This window comes from Pituophis catenifer, unplaced genomic scaffold (genome assembly GCF_029215685.1).
Source record: "Pituophis catenifer annectens isolate HBS135680 unplaced genomic scaffold, rPitCat1.0.hap2 SCAF_3, whole genome shotgun sequence".
NCBI classification, from domain to species: Eukaryota; Metazoa; Chordata; class Lepidosauria; order Squamata; family Colubridae; genus Pituophis; species Pituophis catenifer.
The window spans coordinates 52,759,450-52,778,148 of record NW_027256883.1 but is presented as its reverse complement, the minus strand read 5'-3'; the positions used below and the strand labels follow the sequence as shown (position 1 = coordinate 52,778,148).

The following is an 18,699-nucleotide window of genomic DNA, read 5'->3' as shown; positions in this document are numbered from 1 at the left end:
GTCTGGGTACACAATCACGTGAATAAAGGTTAATGTGAACTGAAGTAACTGAAGTATACATGGCAATATTTTTATTATCATAGCTTCTGTAAAAAGATAATCACAAATTTCAGTATGTCTATTGAAAGTGTAATTCATTCTTCACTCATATTTGTTCATCCAGTTATACAGAACCATACATTGTACAGAACAGTAGCAAAGTAAACCACTTTCTGATGTTCTTTGTATACCTTTAAAACTGCCTCTATGTGTACTACCTTGAAGTATCAGAAGAAAGGCAGAAACTCAGTGACAAATAAATAAAGTAATTTCTTTGACAATAATGTTTACAAATAAATGAAGCAGAAAAAATAAATATATATATGAAATATTGTATTGGATTTTCGAGTGGGATTAATATAAACTGAATAAATCCATAAATAAAGTTCCTTAAAACACCAGCAGAAAGGCAGTAGTCACACCCATGTTCATTACTATATGAGCATTCTTAAATTTAGAGGTCTTTATCCTATATACATTTTTTTAAAAAAAATCAGTATGTTTCCTATGTTAAAAAATATTGTAAACAACCTCCCAATTTGAAAACTTAGTTGCATCTTAAGTTAGAAATGTTGAACCCTAACAGATACAGGTAGTCCTTGCTTAGCGACTATTTGTTCAGTGACAGTTAGAAGTTATGATGGTGCTGAATGAAGGGATTTCTGACCATTCCCCAAAGTTACAGTCATTGCAGCATCTCCACAGATCATAGAGCTGTGGCTTATGGGCAGTGGTGGGATTCAAGTAATTTAACAACCGGTTCTCTGTCCTAATGATTTCTTCCAACAACCAGTTTGCCAAACTGCTCAGATAGTTAACAACCGGTTCTCCCGAAGTGGTGCGAACTGGCTGAATCCCACCACTACTTATGGGGTAACTGCAGCTTTGTGCTGTGTTGCTGGGCCAGACTAAGGCTTCCAGGAACTTTGTGCTATGCTGCTGGGCTGGATCTGGGATAAGTTCAACTTCACACCACACAGTAATGCTGGACTGGCCTGGTTTCCTAGAGTTACTGCAGCTTCACGCCATAGCACACTGCTGGGATGGGAATGAAGGTTTCCAGGCATGCCAAGAAACCCAGGTGGCAAGCAGTTCCAGAGCCACGTGGTCCTGGGCTGCTTGCTGCCCCTCAAGCAGGATGCAGGGCAGCCAAAGGACAGAGGAGGGAGCAAGCAGTTGGTGGGAGTTGAAGAGGACCTAATCCCTCTCCTTGGAAGAATCAAGGTTCTGGACTCAGAGGGATTGGGGTGGGTCTTCAGCTAATGGCCACTGGAATTCAGTCAATGGTGGAAATGGGGAAAGCCTTGATTGTCATTATTAAGCAATGTGGTCATGTGATATCGAACTTTATGATGGCATTGTTTAGTGACAGAAATTCTAATCCAATTACTGTCATAAATCAAGTACTATCTATAATAAATGAAATGTTTAGCTGGGCTAAGAGCCAAAACTGGATAATAGCACCAGAGACACCTGAATGTATATATTTGGAAGGTAGACATTCCTGCAGGAAGGGGGGTGGGAAGTAAAACAGATTATTGAAATTTTACTCCTTTTAATAATGCATGCATGGATCACATGCATATAAAACTATCAGACTCTGATTGCCCAGTTGTACCCATAATTTTAATGCTTGTGATTCCTTTGATGGATCTTCCTACCTCTATGTTCTTGAAAGATATTTGCAAACAGCAGTCTGAGGTGAAAGGAAGCATGTTGTTATTAACAATAGGATAAGTTTCTTCCAGTGACATGTTCTCAATATTACATATACAGTGCATACAAATATAGGCTATTTGCGAAATTCATCTCTTTCTTAACTGCTTTTCTATGTATATTGTGTCTTCCTTTTATGTTTTTAATGTTTGTATAATATCCATGGCAATTTTTTCTTATTTTTGATTTATAAATAAGGTTAGTGGAAGGCATAATTTAAAAGACATATTTCTGTAATAGTAATTTTAAGAGAACTGTGAGTCACAAGTATCTATGAATCTGAAACTCAAATTAAGTTATTATCATTATCATTATCAAGTATACAAATATAAACACTACTATTACTACTATTACTACTACTACTACTACTACTACTATGATTTATTATATAAATAACAGGTTGCACTTCTGTTTAAATCTGGTTGTAGACTAATAATGACAGAAACATAAGTATTGTCTCTTTTATAAATATAACGACTTTAAAAAATTGCAGACACACAGTATTTGCAATATATATTTAAAGTTTTTCCATACTGAATTGTTCCTAAGTCTTTAGACATGCAAAGGATGATGTATTTGATTGAAGAAAGGATACGAGTAAAGCAACTTTAAATGTCAGATTCAGCATGCACAATATTATTATGCTACATCTGAATTCTGGCATGGCTTAAAAAAACCCTGAAAAGTAAGAGAGAATGGTTTATATGAAAACTTAAATTTATACAGATACGTTTGATTAAAATTAGTATGTAGCAATGAATGAAGAAATGAGTTTATTCCCTATGTGCAGACATTAAAGTTCAATATTGCTATGTCATAGTATTTTGAAATATCTCCATGTAACTCTGAAACACTGGGATATAGTAACTTGTGTAAGACTGTTGATAAAATACTTAAATAAAATATAATAAAAAATATTAAGTTTCTTTCTATGACTGACATGGATTGTTATTACAAAACAAAGTTTGACATATTCCAGTAATATCAAAACTATAGTTTCATTTATGGTTTTATTTCTCTGGGACAAACGTGATAGTGTGGATGAAGGTTTGTTGTTGCTATTTCCATGAAAATCTGGCTCAGAAACAACTTAGGCTGGAAGGAACTAGGAAGCTAATGTACCTATTTTTAAAATGCAGAGGAAAACATTAACATTTATTATGTTTTATAATATCATTTGGATTTTTTGTTTTATTCTTATTCTTATTGCTAGCCTGGAGTGAGAACTTTTTTTTGGTGGAAAAACAAGATATTAATAGAATATAAAAATAAAAATTACTAAATGAAACAACTGCCCATATTTCTATAAATGTAAGGTAAATATAATGTTCTGTAGTTGTACTGTAGAAATTCAACTTATTCAAATTTATCTTTTATGTATATGTAGCAATCCTAATAAATAGAGAGAAGCAGCAGCATTTCCTAAAAAATGAATTTCCATATTTATACTTTTGATGATGGACCAAATTAAACCAAACTAATCCATTTGGAAGCCATTTCTTTCCCTTTTTTCACTTAAATGGCAATAATTTAGGGATACGAGAAAGCATGGGTGCCTCTGCACTATCCACTATAATGCATAATGCTTCAATCCTTAGTTATCAATATTTTGGAAAATAAATTTTGGGGACTGTACAACTTACACTTTTCTTCTCAGGAAAAATCTACAAGTATGGACAGAGTCAGATACAGCTTATCAAATGCATTGAAGTCACTAAAGCCTCTACCTGCAATAATTTATTTGAGAAGCTTCTTTTCATCTTATTTCCTTGTTCTATCCTGTTATAACTGATTTCCTAAGCGTGAAAGGAGACAGGTATGGTGCTCTGGCATTGCAATTACTGCATATAAAAATGTATTTATATACAATATTTAGTTAAATATCTCATATTTGTACAAGCACTTCAATTATTATGATTGAATGATAATTACCCTTACATTGCTATACATAGTAAGCATTTCTTGTTTGTGTGTTAGTGAGTTTTCTCCTAATATTTCCCATATTTCTCCCATATTTATGGGACATAAATATTTTATTTCTGCAAATGTAATCTGAATCAATTAATCAATCAATCATTTTAACAAAAACTTAACAAAAGCATTAATGGCACATTGATCTTATACACGAACAACACTCTGCCTTGATTCCCAGAACTATCAAATATAGAAGACTAAAGGCCTCTTGTTCCTTTTTTGCCCAATCTCACGTAGAAAAAGTTTCCTTGTCATGGACATAATCAATTGATGCAATATTTTTGTTGTCATTATGGCATGAATACCTAAAGTTGCAAATAAAAGCAACCTTTGACCAATAACTCTAACCAAGAGCAATGGTGGTGCAATGATTAGAATCCAGTACTGCAGGCTAACTCATTGCTCACACCAGGAGTTCGATTCTGAGTGGCTCAAGGTTGATTCAGCCTTCCATCCTTCCGAGGTCAGTAAAATAAGATAATCTCTTGGGGACAATGTAAATTGCTTAGAAAGGGCTGTAAAGCACTATGAAGCGGTATATAAGTCTAAGTGCTATTGCTATTGCTAACCCGAAATCATTTGGTAGAGGGAAAAAAGCATGATACAGCTACAATAAGTTAACATAACTGACTAGTGCACAAAACACACTTGGTAAGCAAAAAAAAATAAAAATAAAATAAAATAAAAAAAAAATTGGCAAGCAAGAAAGGGATAAGGACCGATACAAATCAAATGCTACCTGAAAATATATTTTCCATACTAACTGGGTTACTTATCTTTAACATGTTAATTTAACATTAATATAATGTTAAATACCAACATTATATTTTTAATAAAACTGTAATACACCTATACAAAAGCAGAATGACGTGCAAGAAACAAACACAAAGATTTACTTACTGTAGCAAGTAAGTAAGAAATATTTTAATATTCATATCTTATACTTCAGTGAATCTTTGTAATAAATAAAGAGTCAATTTAATATAGTGTTAAAGGCATTATGCTGGAAACAGAGAGACAGTGAATGCTAATTGTGCTTTAGGCATAAAACTGGCTGGGTAACTTTGGACCAGTCAACTTTCTGAAGTCTAGGAAGGAGGCAGTGGCAAACCTCATCCAAAAATCCTGCCACAAAAACTGCAGGGAGTTGTTCTTGCTAGAACAAGATTGCTTAAAGGTGCACATACACACAAACACCACCAACTGCTAACTGTTATTAGTATTTTATATACAGGCACTCCTTGCTTAGCAACCACAATTGGGACTGGAAACTTGAATGCTAGGCATAGTGATCACTAAGTGAAAATCATGTGAAAATGATCAACTTATGATTTCATTCCCCCTTTGGTTGTTAAGTGAAGTATTGCTGTTGCTAATTGAAAGATCATGACAACAACCTACTATTTAATATTTGCTTTCTCTATTAACTCTGGTTGACACAGGCCTGTTGCAAAACACATAAATAGCAATGATTTGATTGTGAGATGCTGTGATGGTCATAAAATTGAGGACTTTAAAGTTGAGGAAGCTATTTTTTAAACTTCAAATGGTTGTTATATGAGGCAGTCAGAAAACGAAGATTCCCTGTATTGTACTATTCATCAAAACCTATTATTCAAATGTAATTTATATTTAAGTCACAGTATAACCAGATAATATAACTATTCTATCTTCACTGCAGTCAGCTTGCCATAATCAACTAAAAATACCCTTTCAAAATGCAGCTGGAGAAGACATATTAAATGAAGTTTCTTGGAGAAATCTTATGTTGTCCCAATTTTTTGTTTATAAACAGACTTTCCAGAAAGCTTGCTTCTGTTTCCCTTGCAGAATTAGTTATGGGCAGAATATTACCAGGATATAGTAAAGAATAAATGTTATTACTAAGATTTATGTAAAAAATAATGCCAGTATTGTAACACAAAAAATGTATTTATGTCAGGTGTTAATGCGTCTCCATAGGTCAAATGCCTATTCAGACATTATTTCCATTGTGAAAATGTATCACAGGGATTAAAAACACAATTAAAATATTTTAAATAATTGCATTAATTATTTAATGCAATTAAATAATTGGCCAACTATAGGAATATAGTTCCTGCAGAATTATTTTGAATCTTATGAGATTTCAGTCAATTTCTTATATGTAAGTAATGTCTGAGGTCACGGGACGCCATTTACTCGTGTGTACATTACAATCAACAGGACAACAAATAGATAACAAGTGGCCAGCCTTTGTTCAAAAACATGGCTAAAACAGTTCTTGCCTTAATTATTGCCATTCTGGGAGGAAATTGCCAAACAAGTACTACACATTTGGCCCCAGTCCTATATCCCTGAGAACACTACAGGCTTTTCAAAAGTTTTACAAAACATTCACAAGGATGCTTTTATATCATAAAATGAACTAGCATATGTTTTAAATGAAAGCTGAATCTTATCTTTTCCCTTTCACTAAGAAGCTACTTTGATATTATTTGTTGCTATGGTACCAACTTCAGTGCAGAGAAGATTTCTTGTTTTGTTAAGCATAGGAATAAAAAAGTTCAGCTACCAAAAGATAAAACATGGGCAGAATAACTTCTAAATAAAAAACAGATTACAATAGTTAATATTTTATCCATTTATAATAAATTATTCTTCTTGGTTAATTATTTAACTCTGGAGTTAAACAAAATTCCATTTGACTAGGAATAATATATGGAAGAAACTTCATTATTGTTCATTACCATCAGTTGTGGTCTTTGTGCTAACGTTTATATGTACTATATAATCATGAAGAATACCCAAAATCAATTAATTGCCTATATTTCTCTGTAAAATGAGTATCAGCCATATAATCATGCCAAAATAATATGTTATAATAATGTATAAAATAAGTAACACTTGTGTCAGCAATGTTTTTGAGATGTGCTAAGAATGTTAAAAGAAAAAAAATTGCACATTCAACAATTCATATCTTGGGCTTTCTGATTCCATTTATCCTAAGAATATTTGTAATGTATGAAAAGCCAACTTTCAATTTTGAAGCACAAATCAACGAAAATTCTTTGCAACACAATGTAAGGAATTGTTATAAATAGAATTCATAAAGCTCTGCAAGTCTTTCCCAAAAGTTTTTATTGGAATTATAGTTCTATAATTTTTTACAGAATGTTCCAGATGGTGTGGATTAATCTCTGTTTTCTGATACAGAGTCTAGCTTTCCTAGCATTTGACCAAAATTGTCAAAAAATATTTTTGAAATTTAAATGCATCATTTCAATATCATGATTTTATTGCAGTTGTTAAAACAGCGATGTTCCTAGCATCCTAGATATGTGTTATCCATTTCTCATACATAATGCTTAACATTAGGCAAACAGCAGCATCAGAAAGCCACAAATAGAAAATGGGAAAAATGGGGAAAATCATATGCAAATATTATAAGACTATGACTTCTATATTAAATGAACTCACTATTTCCATTTGTTATACATTTAAGTAATCTATATGTAATATCATAAAAGGATTTTGTAAATCTTGTTAACAATATATAAATAATCTGGTACAGATTTAAAGCTAGAAAGAACTACACAATAGGAGCATACCTTTAGTAGCCACTCTGACGCAGTCAATTTTTGTTTCCTATAGCAGATAAAAAAGAAATGATTATTTGCTGATTTACATCCAGAAAAATAACAAGTGTTTGTTTTTAGGTGCGTGTCAAACCACTGTTATGCTCAAAAACCTGTCAATTTTATTTAATATCTTCGTGCTTAACAATTGTCTCTCTAGTTTACTTCATTTCCCTGTTAAAGTTAAATGAATGAAAATGTACTTGGACATGTAACATCAATATTTCACTTAACATTAAACTAGAACATGAATGAGATATTAGCCATTATACTTTTTTTTTTCCTTCTGACAATACATTGACCTTGGGATATTTTATTTTCTTTACAGTCAGTTAGATAGTTCAAGGCAGCATACCAGACATGTAAGGGAAGCAAACAAAAATCAATGATAGCTCACATTTCTGCACTATCAATGCGTTGTAAGACATGGCCCATTATGGTATTTGGCAGAAAACATTTCTCTGCTGTCAAGGGAAACAACTGAAGCTTATCAAGAGATGAAGGGCTCTTGTAGGTATGCCCAGAAAATGGAAAGAAATTCTAGATTCTGTTAGATAAAATATGATCTGCAAAGGAGGGGCACTTTGGCTTAATTTGCTTTGCTTTGTTTTATTATTTGAAGGAAAAAAAAGGCCCAAAAGTTTGTTATCAACACAACCATGAAGGAACACTGTTTAGGCTGATGTAGTAAGATAATATAGTTGAAAAAGCCAAGGAGCAGCTAATTAACAATTTAGTAAGGGAGATTGAAAAGAGTATAAGTAAGAAAATTTTGAACAGAATTTTGCTCCTATTTTTTCGATTGATATAACATTCTTCCCTGTTTTATTTCTGTTCCAAACAATGGTGATTAGATAGGTAGATTAGGGGAGTGTGTGTGTGTGTGTGTGTGTGTGCGCGCGCGCACGTGAGAGAGAGGGAGAGGGAGAGGGAGGGAGGGAGGGAGAGAGAGAGAGAGAGAGAAGGAGAACTTCTTTTCATTTTTGGCATAAGGTACGACAGCATGGACTGGATACCACACTAAAGCTGTGCTCTCAAGCTTACCCCATTTGCTCTGCTGGCAGCTTGAAAATAAATGCTGTAACTTTTATGAGGAAGAAGAGGAGTATTCCAAAAGCCACTGTAGGTTTTGTTGTCACCAATAGTAAAAGGTTGAGCCATTTGAATGCTGTGGGCTGGAAACTCAGCTGCAAAATAATACTGGGAATTCAGAATTGAAGCGTTCTGGAAGTGAATTGGCACGGGGTAGCATTTCAGGATTTCTGTGGTTTTCTTGGTTCTGCGAGGACGTTCCTCCTCAACAACTATTTGGTAGACACTAGCAAAGGTTGAAAAGACAAGAAATGAGAAAAAATGGGGTTAATTTAGAATTAAACCACTGGTTGAAAAAAAACAAATTCTTAAATCATATGAACTAAAATTTATGATAAATAGTTGTATGTTTATGACATATAACACAGGCATACAATACAAAATACAATACGTATTTATGTCTTTTGTAGGTCTGTAAAACAAAGGACAGCTGACATAAGATCATAAGCACAGTCATTATTTCACTTAACCACCAGTTTACTTAATACCTGAGGTGACAAAGTGAATTATGTTTGCTAAATGAGGAATACCTATATTATTCTCATTCCCCAATCCGAACCCGATTTTCAAAGATGAGGTCTACTAGTAGAGGGAATTTTCCTGCTTTATTAAATCTGATCAGGAAAAGATGTTTCTGTTAGTCTTAAAGACAGTTAATTGTACATGAGAAAATGGGATGTTTTAAATGTCCCAACCTGTAGGCGATAATTCAAATCTTTCTTCAAAAACCTGCATAATTGCATTGAAGTATATAATGCAACATGTAGTTTGACCCAGAAACATAATCAAGTAAGACATCAACGGTGCTGATAATGTATTCAATTATTTAGTTTCAGAATATTGAATGACTTAAGAAAATGGAAATAAAGAACATTAGGATTTGGTTCAAATTTGAACATGAACTGACTCGATATATTGCTCTTAAAGATGTAGAAAAAATACAGTTATCCTTTCAATGTTATACTTTTCCGAATTATAAGATTCAGTCTGCAGTTTAAAAAATGTGGAAAGCTGAATGGAAAATATCATTCAGGTAAAGAGGTTCGTGTATGCTGCACTCTAAAACATGTGAATTCATCCCTGAGATACATTAAAAAATGAAGCAAGTTGATTAAAGCAATTTCAAACCCAAAATATCTTTTCATCTTTCCCCTAAAAAGACAAATTAGATCTACGACCAACCAGACCTCAAATCTATTTGCTCTTTAATAATTTAAGCACTGAAAGGTCACAAAGCTCTTTTCTGTTCCCCTTTATCAACGTCCAAGTGGTAATGAAAAATTGCTAAATTCTGCCTGCTGTCCCATTTTCACACAAGACTGTCTTCCTGATGTAAATTACCACCTTATAAGCACCTAGGTCAGTGTTAACTTCACTCCATTCTATGAGTTATATGTTTTAAAGCTGTACAAACGAGTTCGTGTTGTTAATGAATGTTACAAGATATTTTGAGTTACATTCATAATGTGAACTCTCTTTTTAAATCCTATTAATGGACATACTTTCTGGTGAGATATATATTAAGAAAATATGACTCTGGAAACCATTGAACCATATCTCTATATTTCTTTTCTACTATAATAATTTCCCAGATGACTAAAGTTGCACTAGCTCTTTTAGCACATTTAGTATTTCATCTATTGGGTCAGAAATAAGATTCACCTAGATTATATGTCTTCAGTAATGACTGACAGCATTTATCCTAATAAACACAAAAAAGGGTTCTCCACCTTCAAGGGAACTGAGTACAAAGGACCTTATGTGTTCTATTATTATGTCTTATGACTAATAGGGGGCGGCAGGATGGCTCAGGGTTTAAGATGCTGGGCTGGTCAGCTGGAAAGCTGGCAGCCTGGGTTTGACACCTGAGTGTCACGCAATGGGGTGAGCTCCCATCTTCGCCTGCCTGCAAAGTTCCAAAACATGCAAATGTGAGTCGATAAATAGGTACCACTTTGGTGGAGAGGAAACGGTATTCTGCGACATCATGGCCACATGATTGCGGAATTGTCTTCAGACAGCACTGGCTATGGCCTTGAAATGGGGATGATCTCTGTCCCCTATAGTTGGTAGTTAGTTAGTTAGTTAGTTAGTTAGTTAGTTAGTTAGTTTATTATGTTTGTATGCCGCCCTTCTCCCGAGGGACTCAGGGCGGTAAACAGCCATGGTAAAAACAATGTACAACAAAAATTAAAAGCTTATTAAAATAATTCAATCATTCGGCCAAATTTAAAACATCCAACTAAGATCATTTTAAAACCCCTATCAAAACCCAATTTAAAAAACCTTTATTCTGTCAGTCCAACTTGCTAATAGGGTCTTCAGAGCGCAACGGAAGGCACGGAGGTCGGAGATCCTTCGTATGTCCAGGGGCAGTTCATTCCATAGGGCCAGGGCCCCCACAGAGAAGGCTCTCCCCCTGGGGGTCGCCAGCCTACACTGTTTGTCTGAAGGCACCCTGAGGAGGCCCTCTCTGTGGGAACGTATTGGTCGGTGGGAGGCAATCGGTGGCAGAATGCGGTCCTGTAGATAACCAGGTCCTAAGCCATGGAGTGCTTTAAAGGTGGTAACCAACACCTTGAAACGCACCCGGAAGACCACCGGGAGCCAGTGCAGCTCGCGCAAGATGGGTGTTACATGGGAGCAATGAGTCACCCCCATTATTACTTGTACGGCTGCATTCTGGACCAGCTGGAGCCTCTGGGTGCTCCTCAAGGGGAGCCCCATGTAGAGAGCATTACAATAGTCCAGCCAGGAAGTGACGAGGGCGTGAGTGACTCTGCGCAGGACATCCCGATCCAGAAAGAGACGCAACTGGGAGATCAGGTGAACCTGATAAAAGGCCCCCCTGGCCACGGCCGTCATATGATCCTCCAAGGACAGCCGTGAGTCCAGGAGGACACCCAAGTTGCGAGCCCTCTCTGAGGGGGGTAAGATCTCATCCCCAAAAGCCAGCGATGGTGTCAGCTGGCTATATCGGGCCATCGGGAGCCACAGCCACTCAGTCTTGGAAGGGTTGAGTCTGAGCCTGTTCTTCCCCATCCAGATCCGCACAGCCTCCAGGCAGTGGGACATCATGTCAAGGGCATCATTGGGATAGCCTGGGGTAGAAATGTACGACTGCGTGACATCGGCATACAGTTGACATTTCACCCCAAAGTCATGGATGATCTCGCCCAGCGGCTTCACATAAATGTTAAACAGAAGAGGCGAGAGGACCAACCCTTGCGGCACCCCACAAGTGAGGAACCTCGAGGTCGACCTCTGCCCCCCGTCAACACAAACTGTGTACGGTCAGAGAGGAAGGAGGAGAACCACCGTAGCATGGTGCCCCCCACTTCCACCCCCTCTAGCCGATGCAGCATGATACCATGATCAATGGTATCAAAAGCCGCTGAGAGATCTAGGAGGACCAGGACAGAGGAGCAACTCCTGTCCCAGGTCCTCCAGAGATCATCAACCAATGCGATCAATGCCGTTTCCGTGCTGTAACCCGCCCTGAAGCCCAACTGGCACGGATCTAGATAGACAGCTTCATCCAGGAATCGAGGAAGTTGTTGCGCCACCACACTCTCAACAACCTTCGCCACAAAGCGGAGGTTGGAGACAGGACCATAGTTAGCTAATTCAGCCGGGTCCAGGGAAGGCTTCTTGAGGAGGGGCCTCACCACCGCCTCTTTCAGGGCGGATGGGAAGACCCCCTCACTCAATGAAGCATTGGTAATTTCCTAACCTGAAATAGTAATGACTATTGGAGTACAATCTGCAGGGACTTTTTTTCCTTTTGCTATGACTAATAGCAATGTGCTAACAAATTCTAATTCATTATGAAGGAGTAATTTATCTAGAGTAAATATCTCTCCATGAGTACTTAAAATATCTCAGCACAGAAATAAACATAGAAAAGAAAATAATTCACCAGTATCTTATTGATTTTCAGACAGTCTAGATTTGGCATATCTTGTGAAAGATTGCATGAGACCAAGGGAAAAATGACTTCCTGTCCTTCACAGAGGAGGCAACTAGAGTGATGGGAAAGTAGCCTTCACTGTACTTGAGTGATGAGCTTCAGGGACACTGGCAATCTATTTCCCAACCCACTGCATCTACTATTAGAAGCAACTACATTACCTTTAAAATGATAACAGTAGCCCTGATCTAGATTTATAGATCTTGTTGGTTACTAATTCTTCCAGTACAAAGTGAAGAAAATGTATTTTGCTTTTCAGAAAATTGCAACTGATTGAAATTTTCTTTCCCATTCAAACATATTTTTGAGATGGTTTATTACTATAATAGCCCATTATTTTGCAGTTCACATCTTTATTTAATGATAATTGTTCTTTTAAAAAAATCAATACTCTCTTATTTGAAAGGGCAGTAAATTCCCCCTCCCCCTTTACATATTGATTTAAACAGTTGTCTGGATTGTTTAAGATTAAACACATTCTGTTCTCTTGTTCAAAATAATTCTTTCAAACCTGGTATTAGGAAATTAGCCTTCAAAGCTGTTGATTGTTGATTTCATGTTGCTGTTTATTTTTTATTACTTTATCAGTAACTCAACATAGTAAACATACATAATACTACTTTCTCCTCCTATTTTCCTCACACAATGCTGTGAAGTGGGTTGGACTCTAAGAGAATGGCTCATGTTTTTTTCATGTCTAAGGCAGGACTAGAACTCACAGTCTCCTGGTTTCTAGGCCATCCCCTATTCTATTCTCACAGATGATACTCAATACTCTATTGGAAGTTGATGGTACAAGAAGTAGGTTTGCAAATTAAGATCAACTTCTTCAAAATTATCCACGCTGCAGCCCATCATTTTCACCTTCTTTTTGTAACGTATTCACTAGTAAATGGAATTAAGTTGATGCTGTTCATTCAAACTGAGGGGGCTATAAATTTCTGAAGTAAGCCAAATTATTATTTTTCCTCTAGTTTCCTGCAAATGGACTCCACAAATAAGGCTAGAAAAACTGCCCACGTTGTCTTATAGCAGGAGGAAATAAAAGATAGCTTAATTTCATCCTCTAAAGATGAAATACCCAATACAAATTCTCCAGTAGCTTGGATAAAATATTCTGTTACATTTCCAGCTTGACAGAAGGAAAAATGGAACGAAAGCATGTTTATATGAATGTTTGTGTATGTGTGTGCATTAGCATGAGTGTATGAATAAAATCTTTAAGCTTCTTTGGGACCATCCAACCATTTCACAGGAATATTTCCAAAGATTTAAATTACTATTTACAAAGGGGATTTTCTGCCAAGAAAAGATCCAAGCAAAGTCTTTTCTATGCACAAACTGTGTTCCTATGCACACAGACAGAAAATCCCTGTGGATCTACTGTTAAGGAAAATGGATCGTCAATGGAAGGTGAAGGCATTTTTTTGCCTCTGTGTTGTCAGGAGGGCATTTACAATGAGACTGAGACCAATTATTTACTTCCTCAGGGAAGAAAAATGCTTGCTAATTTATATTATATCTTGATTGCAGCAGAGCCTGGGGAGATTCAAAGCTGTGTATCTTTCTGTTCTGTATAATATGTTTTTGCTAAGTACATGGAATGCAAGAGTATTTCCACAGCTCAATGTGATACATACATTTTAATATTTAATTATTCTGGGCTGCACTATACCTGACAAAAATTAATCATTTTGCCTTTAACAGAAAAGGAAGCTACAACAGTCTTCTGTTCATATAAGGAAAGCAGGAAGCATGTCTTAACACAGGATAACTATATTATGGTCCAATAAAATTCCCAGGTTCTTCAGTTTAGACTGAACCTTCTTTCAGTTCCTGTTCCAATAAATGCAACATATGTAAAGTGTAAAATCCCATTTTTTAAATTCCAGATTTATGAAAGGTCAATTGGGGACTAGTCTTCGCAGAAGTACGAATGTTGTGTTTGGCTATATAATTTTCTTTTATTATTATTTAAGTTTTGCCCCTTGTTTGAAAAATTGAGTTTTATCAGCAATTTGAAGCCAGTTGTAACAGGCTTACAATTGCAAGAAAAAGTAAGCCCAACACCAAATCAAGCAATGGATCATTCAAACCATATCACTAAGAAGAAATATGTAATAGGATTTATCACCAAGGGTACAAAGTTGTTAAAATACAAAAATAAAAACAAAATACAACAGTCATAGATTCTTTTACCACAAAACATAAAAGGCTAAAATAGACTCTGCTCCATAGGAAACCTATGTAACAAAAAGTGTGGAATTTCTGTGTTTTGAAAAATTAGTTACTGATATTAGTATTAGACTCAGAGAATATTATGACTGCATCTAGACATAATAGTATTCATTAATATATTTAATTGTGTTTTGAATGCCAGTATCTTGAAACTAATTATTTTTAAAAAATATGCAATAGGTATATTTAAAAATGTATGTGTGAAATGCATTTTCATTTACATATGCAGATGAAAACAGTTATTTGTTTAAAATGTATCATATTGGTAAGGCATTTATTCTTCACTACATAATAAAAAGTTTTTTTAATCACACCATAAAATACACTTGACCTAACCAGATTTTGTTCATAAAATGGCACACACACACACAAGTTATAACTAGCCTTGCATATACTTTTTCACCTTTTTGATCACATTCCATATACTGTATATGATAAATGGATCTCAACTGATGAATATTCCATTTTCATTACTTTAATTTCTCTTGGTCTGACTGTGATCTTGATAAGATCAGTCATAAATTGCTTTGGAATATTAGCTGGGAACCATAAATGCATTTTGTGTCCTCTCAACCATAACTCATTACAGGAAAGTAACCTGGCATCAGTAAGTCACTGGAACTTAAAAACCCATATATGCAACTCAATATCCTGCTGCTAGGCTATTTAGTGATAAAAATCTGATATAATAAAATATTAATTACAGCTGAAAGGTTGGGTGAAAAATATGAACTCAATTACTAGACCATATTATGAACAAAGGGCAAAATGGGAAAAAAACCAGTTATGGACATTTGAGATAATAAAGTAATAAGTAAAACATTAGAATGGATCTGAGAGTTCCCTAAAAGGCCACCTATTATTAATCTTTACATCTGGCCTAGAATTCCAAGTGAGCAAACCCTGGTTGGCAGCACTTCTGTCTCATTTCACTAAATTATTATTGATGGTGGTGTCCTGGAATTCTGTCCCCCTTTCAGCAAGGGTTTCCATTACATACACATGCTACTTCCACCAAATATTCACCAAATAATTAATTAAAATGATTGTGGTTATTTATCATATTTACCATATGTTTCTGACCCTTTCTTCCTAGTCTGTGTGCCATTGCAGAATAGAGTCCTCTTGAATATGCATATGGCATAAGAAGGAGTTAATGCTAGGTTTATTAAAATTAAAAATGCTGTTTTACACATTGCAATGTTAACTTTTTAAAGGCATTTCCTTGCCCGATATTACCCATGTTTTAGAGACAATATGACAGTTCTAGCAATTGTAATACTAGTTTACAACTGGCCATATTGGCCTGTAACTGTGAAAAATAACATAACACCAGCTTGTGTTAGATGTAGATTTCAAGAATCTACATGAGGGATTCCTGAGGGAATCTACATGAGGTATTCCCTCAGCCAGATGTTAACACTATGATCAGTGTAATCTTGAATCAGTAACCTTAGAAGGATGGGTTTTCTAATCCAACATATCTGAACCATACTATGGTGGAAAAAGCTGCTTGGCAAGAAAGTCAGGATGTTAAACCAGAGCCTTTAGATACGTTCTCAATGATCCAGGCAAGCTATTTGCCCTCTAGTAATCAAATAATCTAGTACTTCCAAGACCCTGATAGATGACATTGGTTAATCAAAGGAATATGGAGTGCAGCAACCCTCCCAGACCAAATCAGATGAGCAGATACTATTAGCCCTGTGAAGTGTACCAGATCAAAATACAGATGCCAAATAGAGGTACTTCTTGGTTAATCACCATTTGTTCAGTGTCCATTTGAAGTTACAGCAGCACTGAGTGAATGCTACTAATGCCTCGTCCCCAAAGTTATGGCTATTGCAGAATTGTACTGCAAAATTCAGGTGCTTGGCACCCCTTTCAATTGGAGGAATGTTTTCTCACTTGCCTATTTCCTCCCATCTCTGCCCTTTTGGATGCCCTGCACAATGCCTCAGCAGTAGCGGCACTGGGATTGAACTAGAGGTCTGGATCCTTCAAAACTTTCAGCTGGTCACTCCCCCACCCCCCAGGCCTCTAATTTAGCCCCAGTGCCAGTGCCACCAAGGAGAACTGCCTTGAGCTGTGGTCAGTGCCCCCAGGACAAAGCTTCCAACACCCTTGTACTCTGCAAGCCTGCTGCTGACTTCCCCCATCTTGCTCCTGCTGCTGCTGCTGAGGCTTCTTTCCAAGACCACCTCTGCTCTTCTCCAAATAGCACACATCATTCTTGCGATGCTGTAGAAGGCCTCAGCAGCTTTCTGAAGGTGTTATAGAGCATCATGACCAGGGGTGGTTCTAAATTTTTTTACTACCGGTTCTGTGGGCGTGGCTTATTTTGTGGGTGTGGCTTGGAGGTCATGTGACTAGGTGGGCATGGCTAGCTGGTCAGAGTCATTTCTGGAAGGTCCTCGCACTTATGACCCGACTCATTTGTTTGCTTTTAACACTGATCAGCTGTAGGACGGCCCTTTGAAGCCCCGCGGCAGGAGTTTAAACAGTTTTTTTCTCTCTAGTCATCAGCTGGGACTCAGGAGGCAGCAATAGATTGGGGGTGGGACCAAATAAAAGGTAAGATTAACGTGGGGGGGTGGGGGGTGGGAGGGCGGGGGGAGAACCGGTTCGGTGACATCATATTGTCACCGCTACCGGCTCGGCCGAACCGGGCCGAACCGGGAGGAACCCACCACTGATCATGACAATAGCCTGCACTATTTGGAGAACAGCACAAGCTGTCTTAAAAAGAAGAATTAGTTTGCCCAGCAGCTGCTTCATATAAGGGCAGGACAGGCACACCTTAACAACAGCAGGAAGAAGACAACAAAGATCATGTAGGTGCAGCAGGGCTTGTGAAGTGCAGAGTGATAGTGATTTTGCATTGTGGTGGCTGGCTGCAGAATGAGGCTTGAGGCAGCATTCAACAGTAGTATTGTTTGTTTATTTATATCACATGTTTTTTATTTTTATATTATTTTATTATTTTTACAAATAACTCAAGTTATAAATACATCCAACCCTCCTGCCTCCACAACAACAACCCTGTGAAGTGAGTTGGGCTGAGAGAGTGTGACTGTCTCATGGTCACCCAACCGGCTTCATGTCTTAACCACCAGACCAACTGGGGCTGAAGTAGAGGCCAGGATTGCTGAAGGCCCTGGGTTTCTTTTTCAACCCCAGTGCTGCCACCGCCACTGAAGAAAGCTGCTCTGTAGGACATCCAAAGAGCAGAGATTGGGAGGACATAGGTGGGTGAGAAAAGGTGAAGAGGAAACAATCTCTACCTTACTGAGGCTCAGGGCTGGGAAGGATCAAAATGGGAATGGGGAGCTTCTTATGGGTCCTTGCTTAATGTGCTAGGTGGTTTTCAGTTAGTGTTGGCAATGGGGACTGCTATGTTATGTGGTCATGTGATGTCAAACTGTATTATTTAGTGATACAACCTGCAGCTCCGGGGCCACATGTGACTCTTTGGGCCTCTGCCATGGCTCCCTGTCACAGCAGTGGCATGGTCGGATCCTTAGTGTGAGAGCAAAGCGCCCTTGCACTTGCCTTTGTGTGGCAACAGCATTGCGCCTGGTACATTTGCTGTTGGCATCATCAAAGGCTGCTGGAAAGAAAGGTAGGGCGGATCTTGCGAGGTGGGGGCCATCCCCTAAGCCTGGTCTTCTTCCTCCCTTGTCAGCGGGCCAAGAGAAAGAAGGAGGCGGTGTGGGGAAGTGCTGTCCTGCGGCTTTCTGTTTCCTGTGCCTTCCCCGATCTCAGCACTTTCAGAAAGAGCTATATTTCTGTTTGCTTTCATTTCCCCGAGGGAAGGGGAAACCCCCTCCCTCCCTCTCTCACTCTCTCTCTCTCTCTCTCCCTCCCTCTCTCTCCCTGCCTCTTTCTCTTCTCACACTCAGAAAGTGCGCACCTTCCCGGCCCCGCCACAGCCGGTCAGGAGGTGCGAGGAGGAGGGGGACGAGAAGGGAAGCCTCCTCCACAGGTTGCGCTCATTGCTCTGCCAGCCCGGCTTTCCAAAAGAAAGAGGAAAAAAAAAACCAGCTGGCGAAA

General features: G+C 37.5%; 1 protein-coding gene across 3 annotated transcripts in view; it reads right to left on the bottom strand.

Annotated features, from left to right (window-relative positions):
* PTPRM (protein tyrosine phosphatase receptor type M) overlaps positions 1 to 18,699 on the bottom strand; it is a 480,156-nt gene that overhangs the window by 162,135 nt on the left and 299,322 nt on the right. For all 3 annotated transcript variants that reach the window (XM_070940620.1, XM_070940621.1, XM_070940622.1), the window contains exons 12-13: positions 8,391 to 8,664; positions 7,320 to 7,356 (exon numbers count right to left, since the gene is read on the bottom strand). In XM_070940620.1, coding sequence (XP_070796721.1) covers positions 7,320 to 7,356; positions 8,391 to 8,664 — 311 coding nt within the window. The remainder of the gene's footprint in view (positions 1 to 7,319; positions 7,357 to 8,390; positions 8,665 to 18,699) is intronic.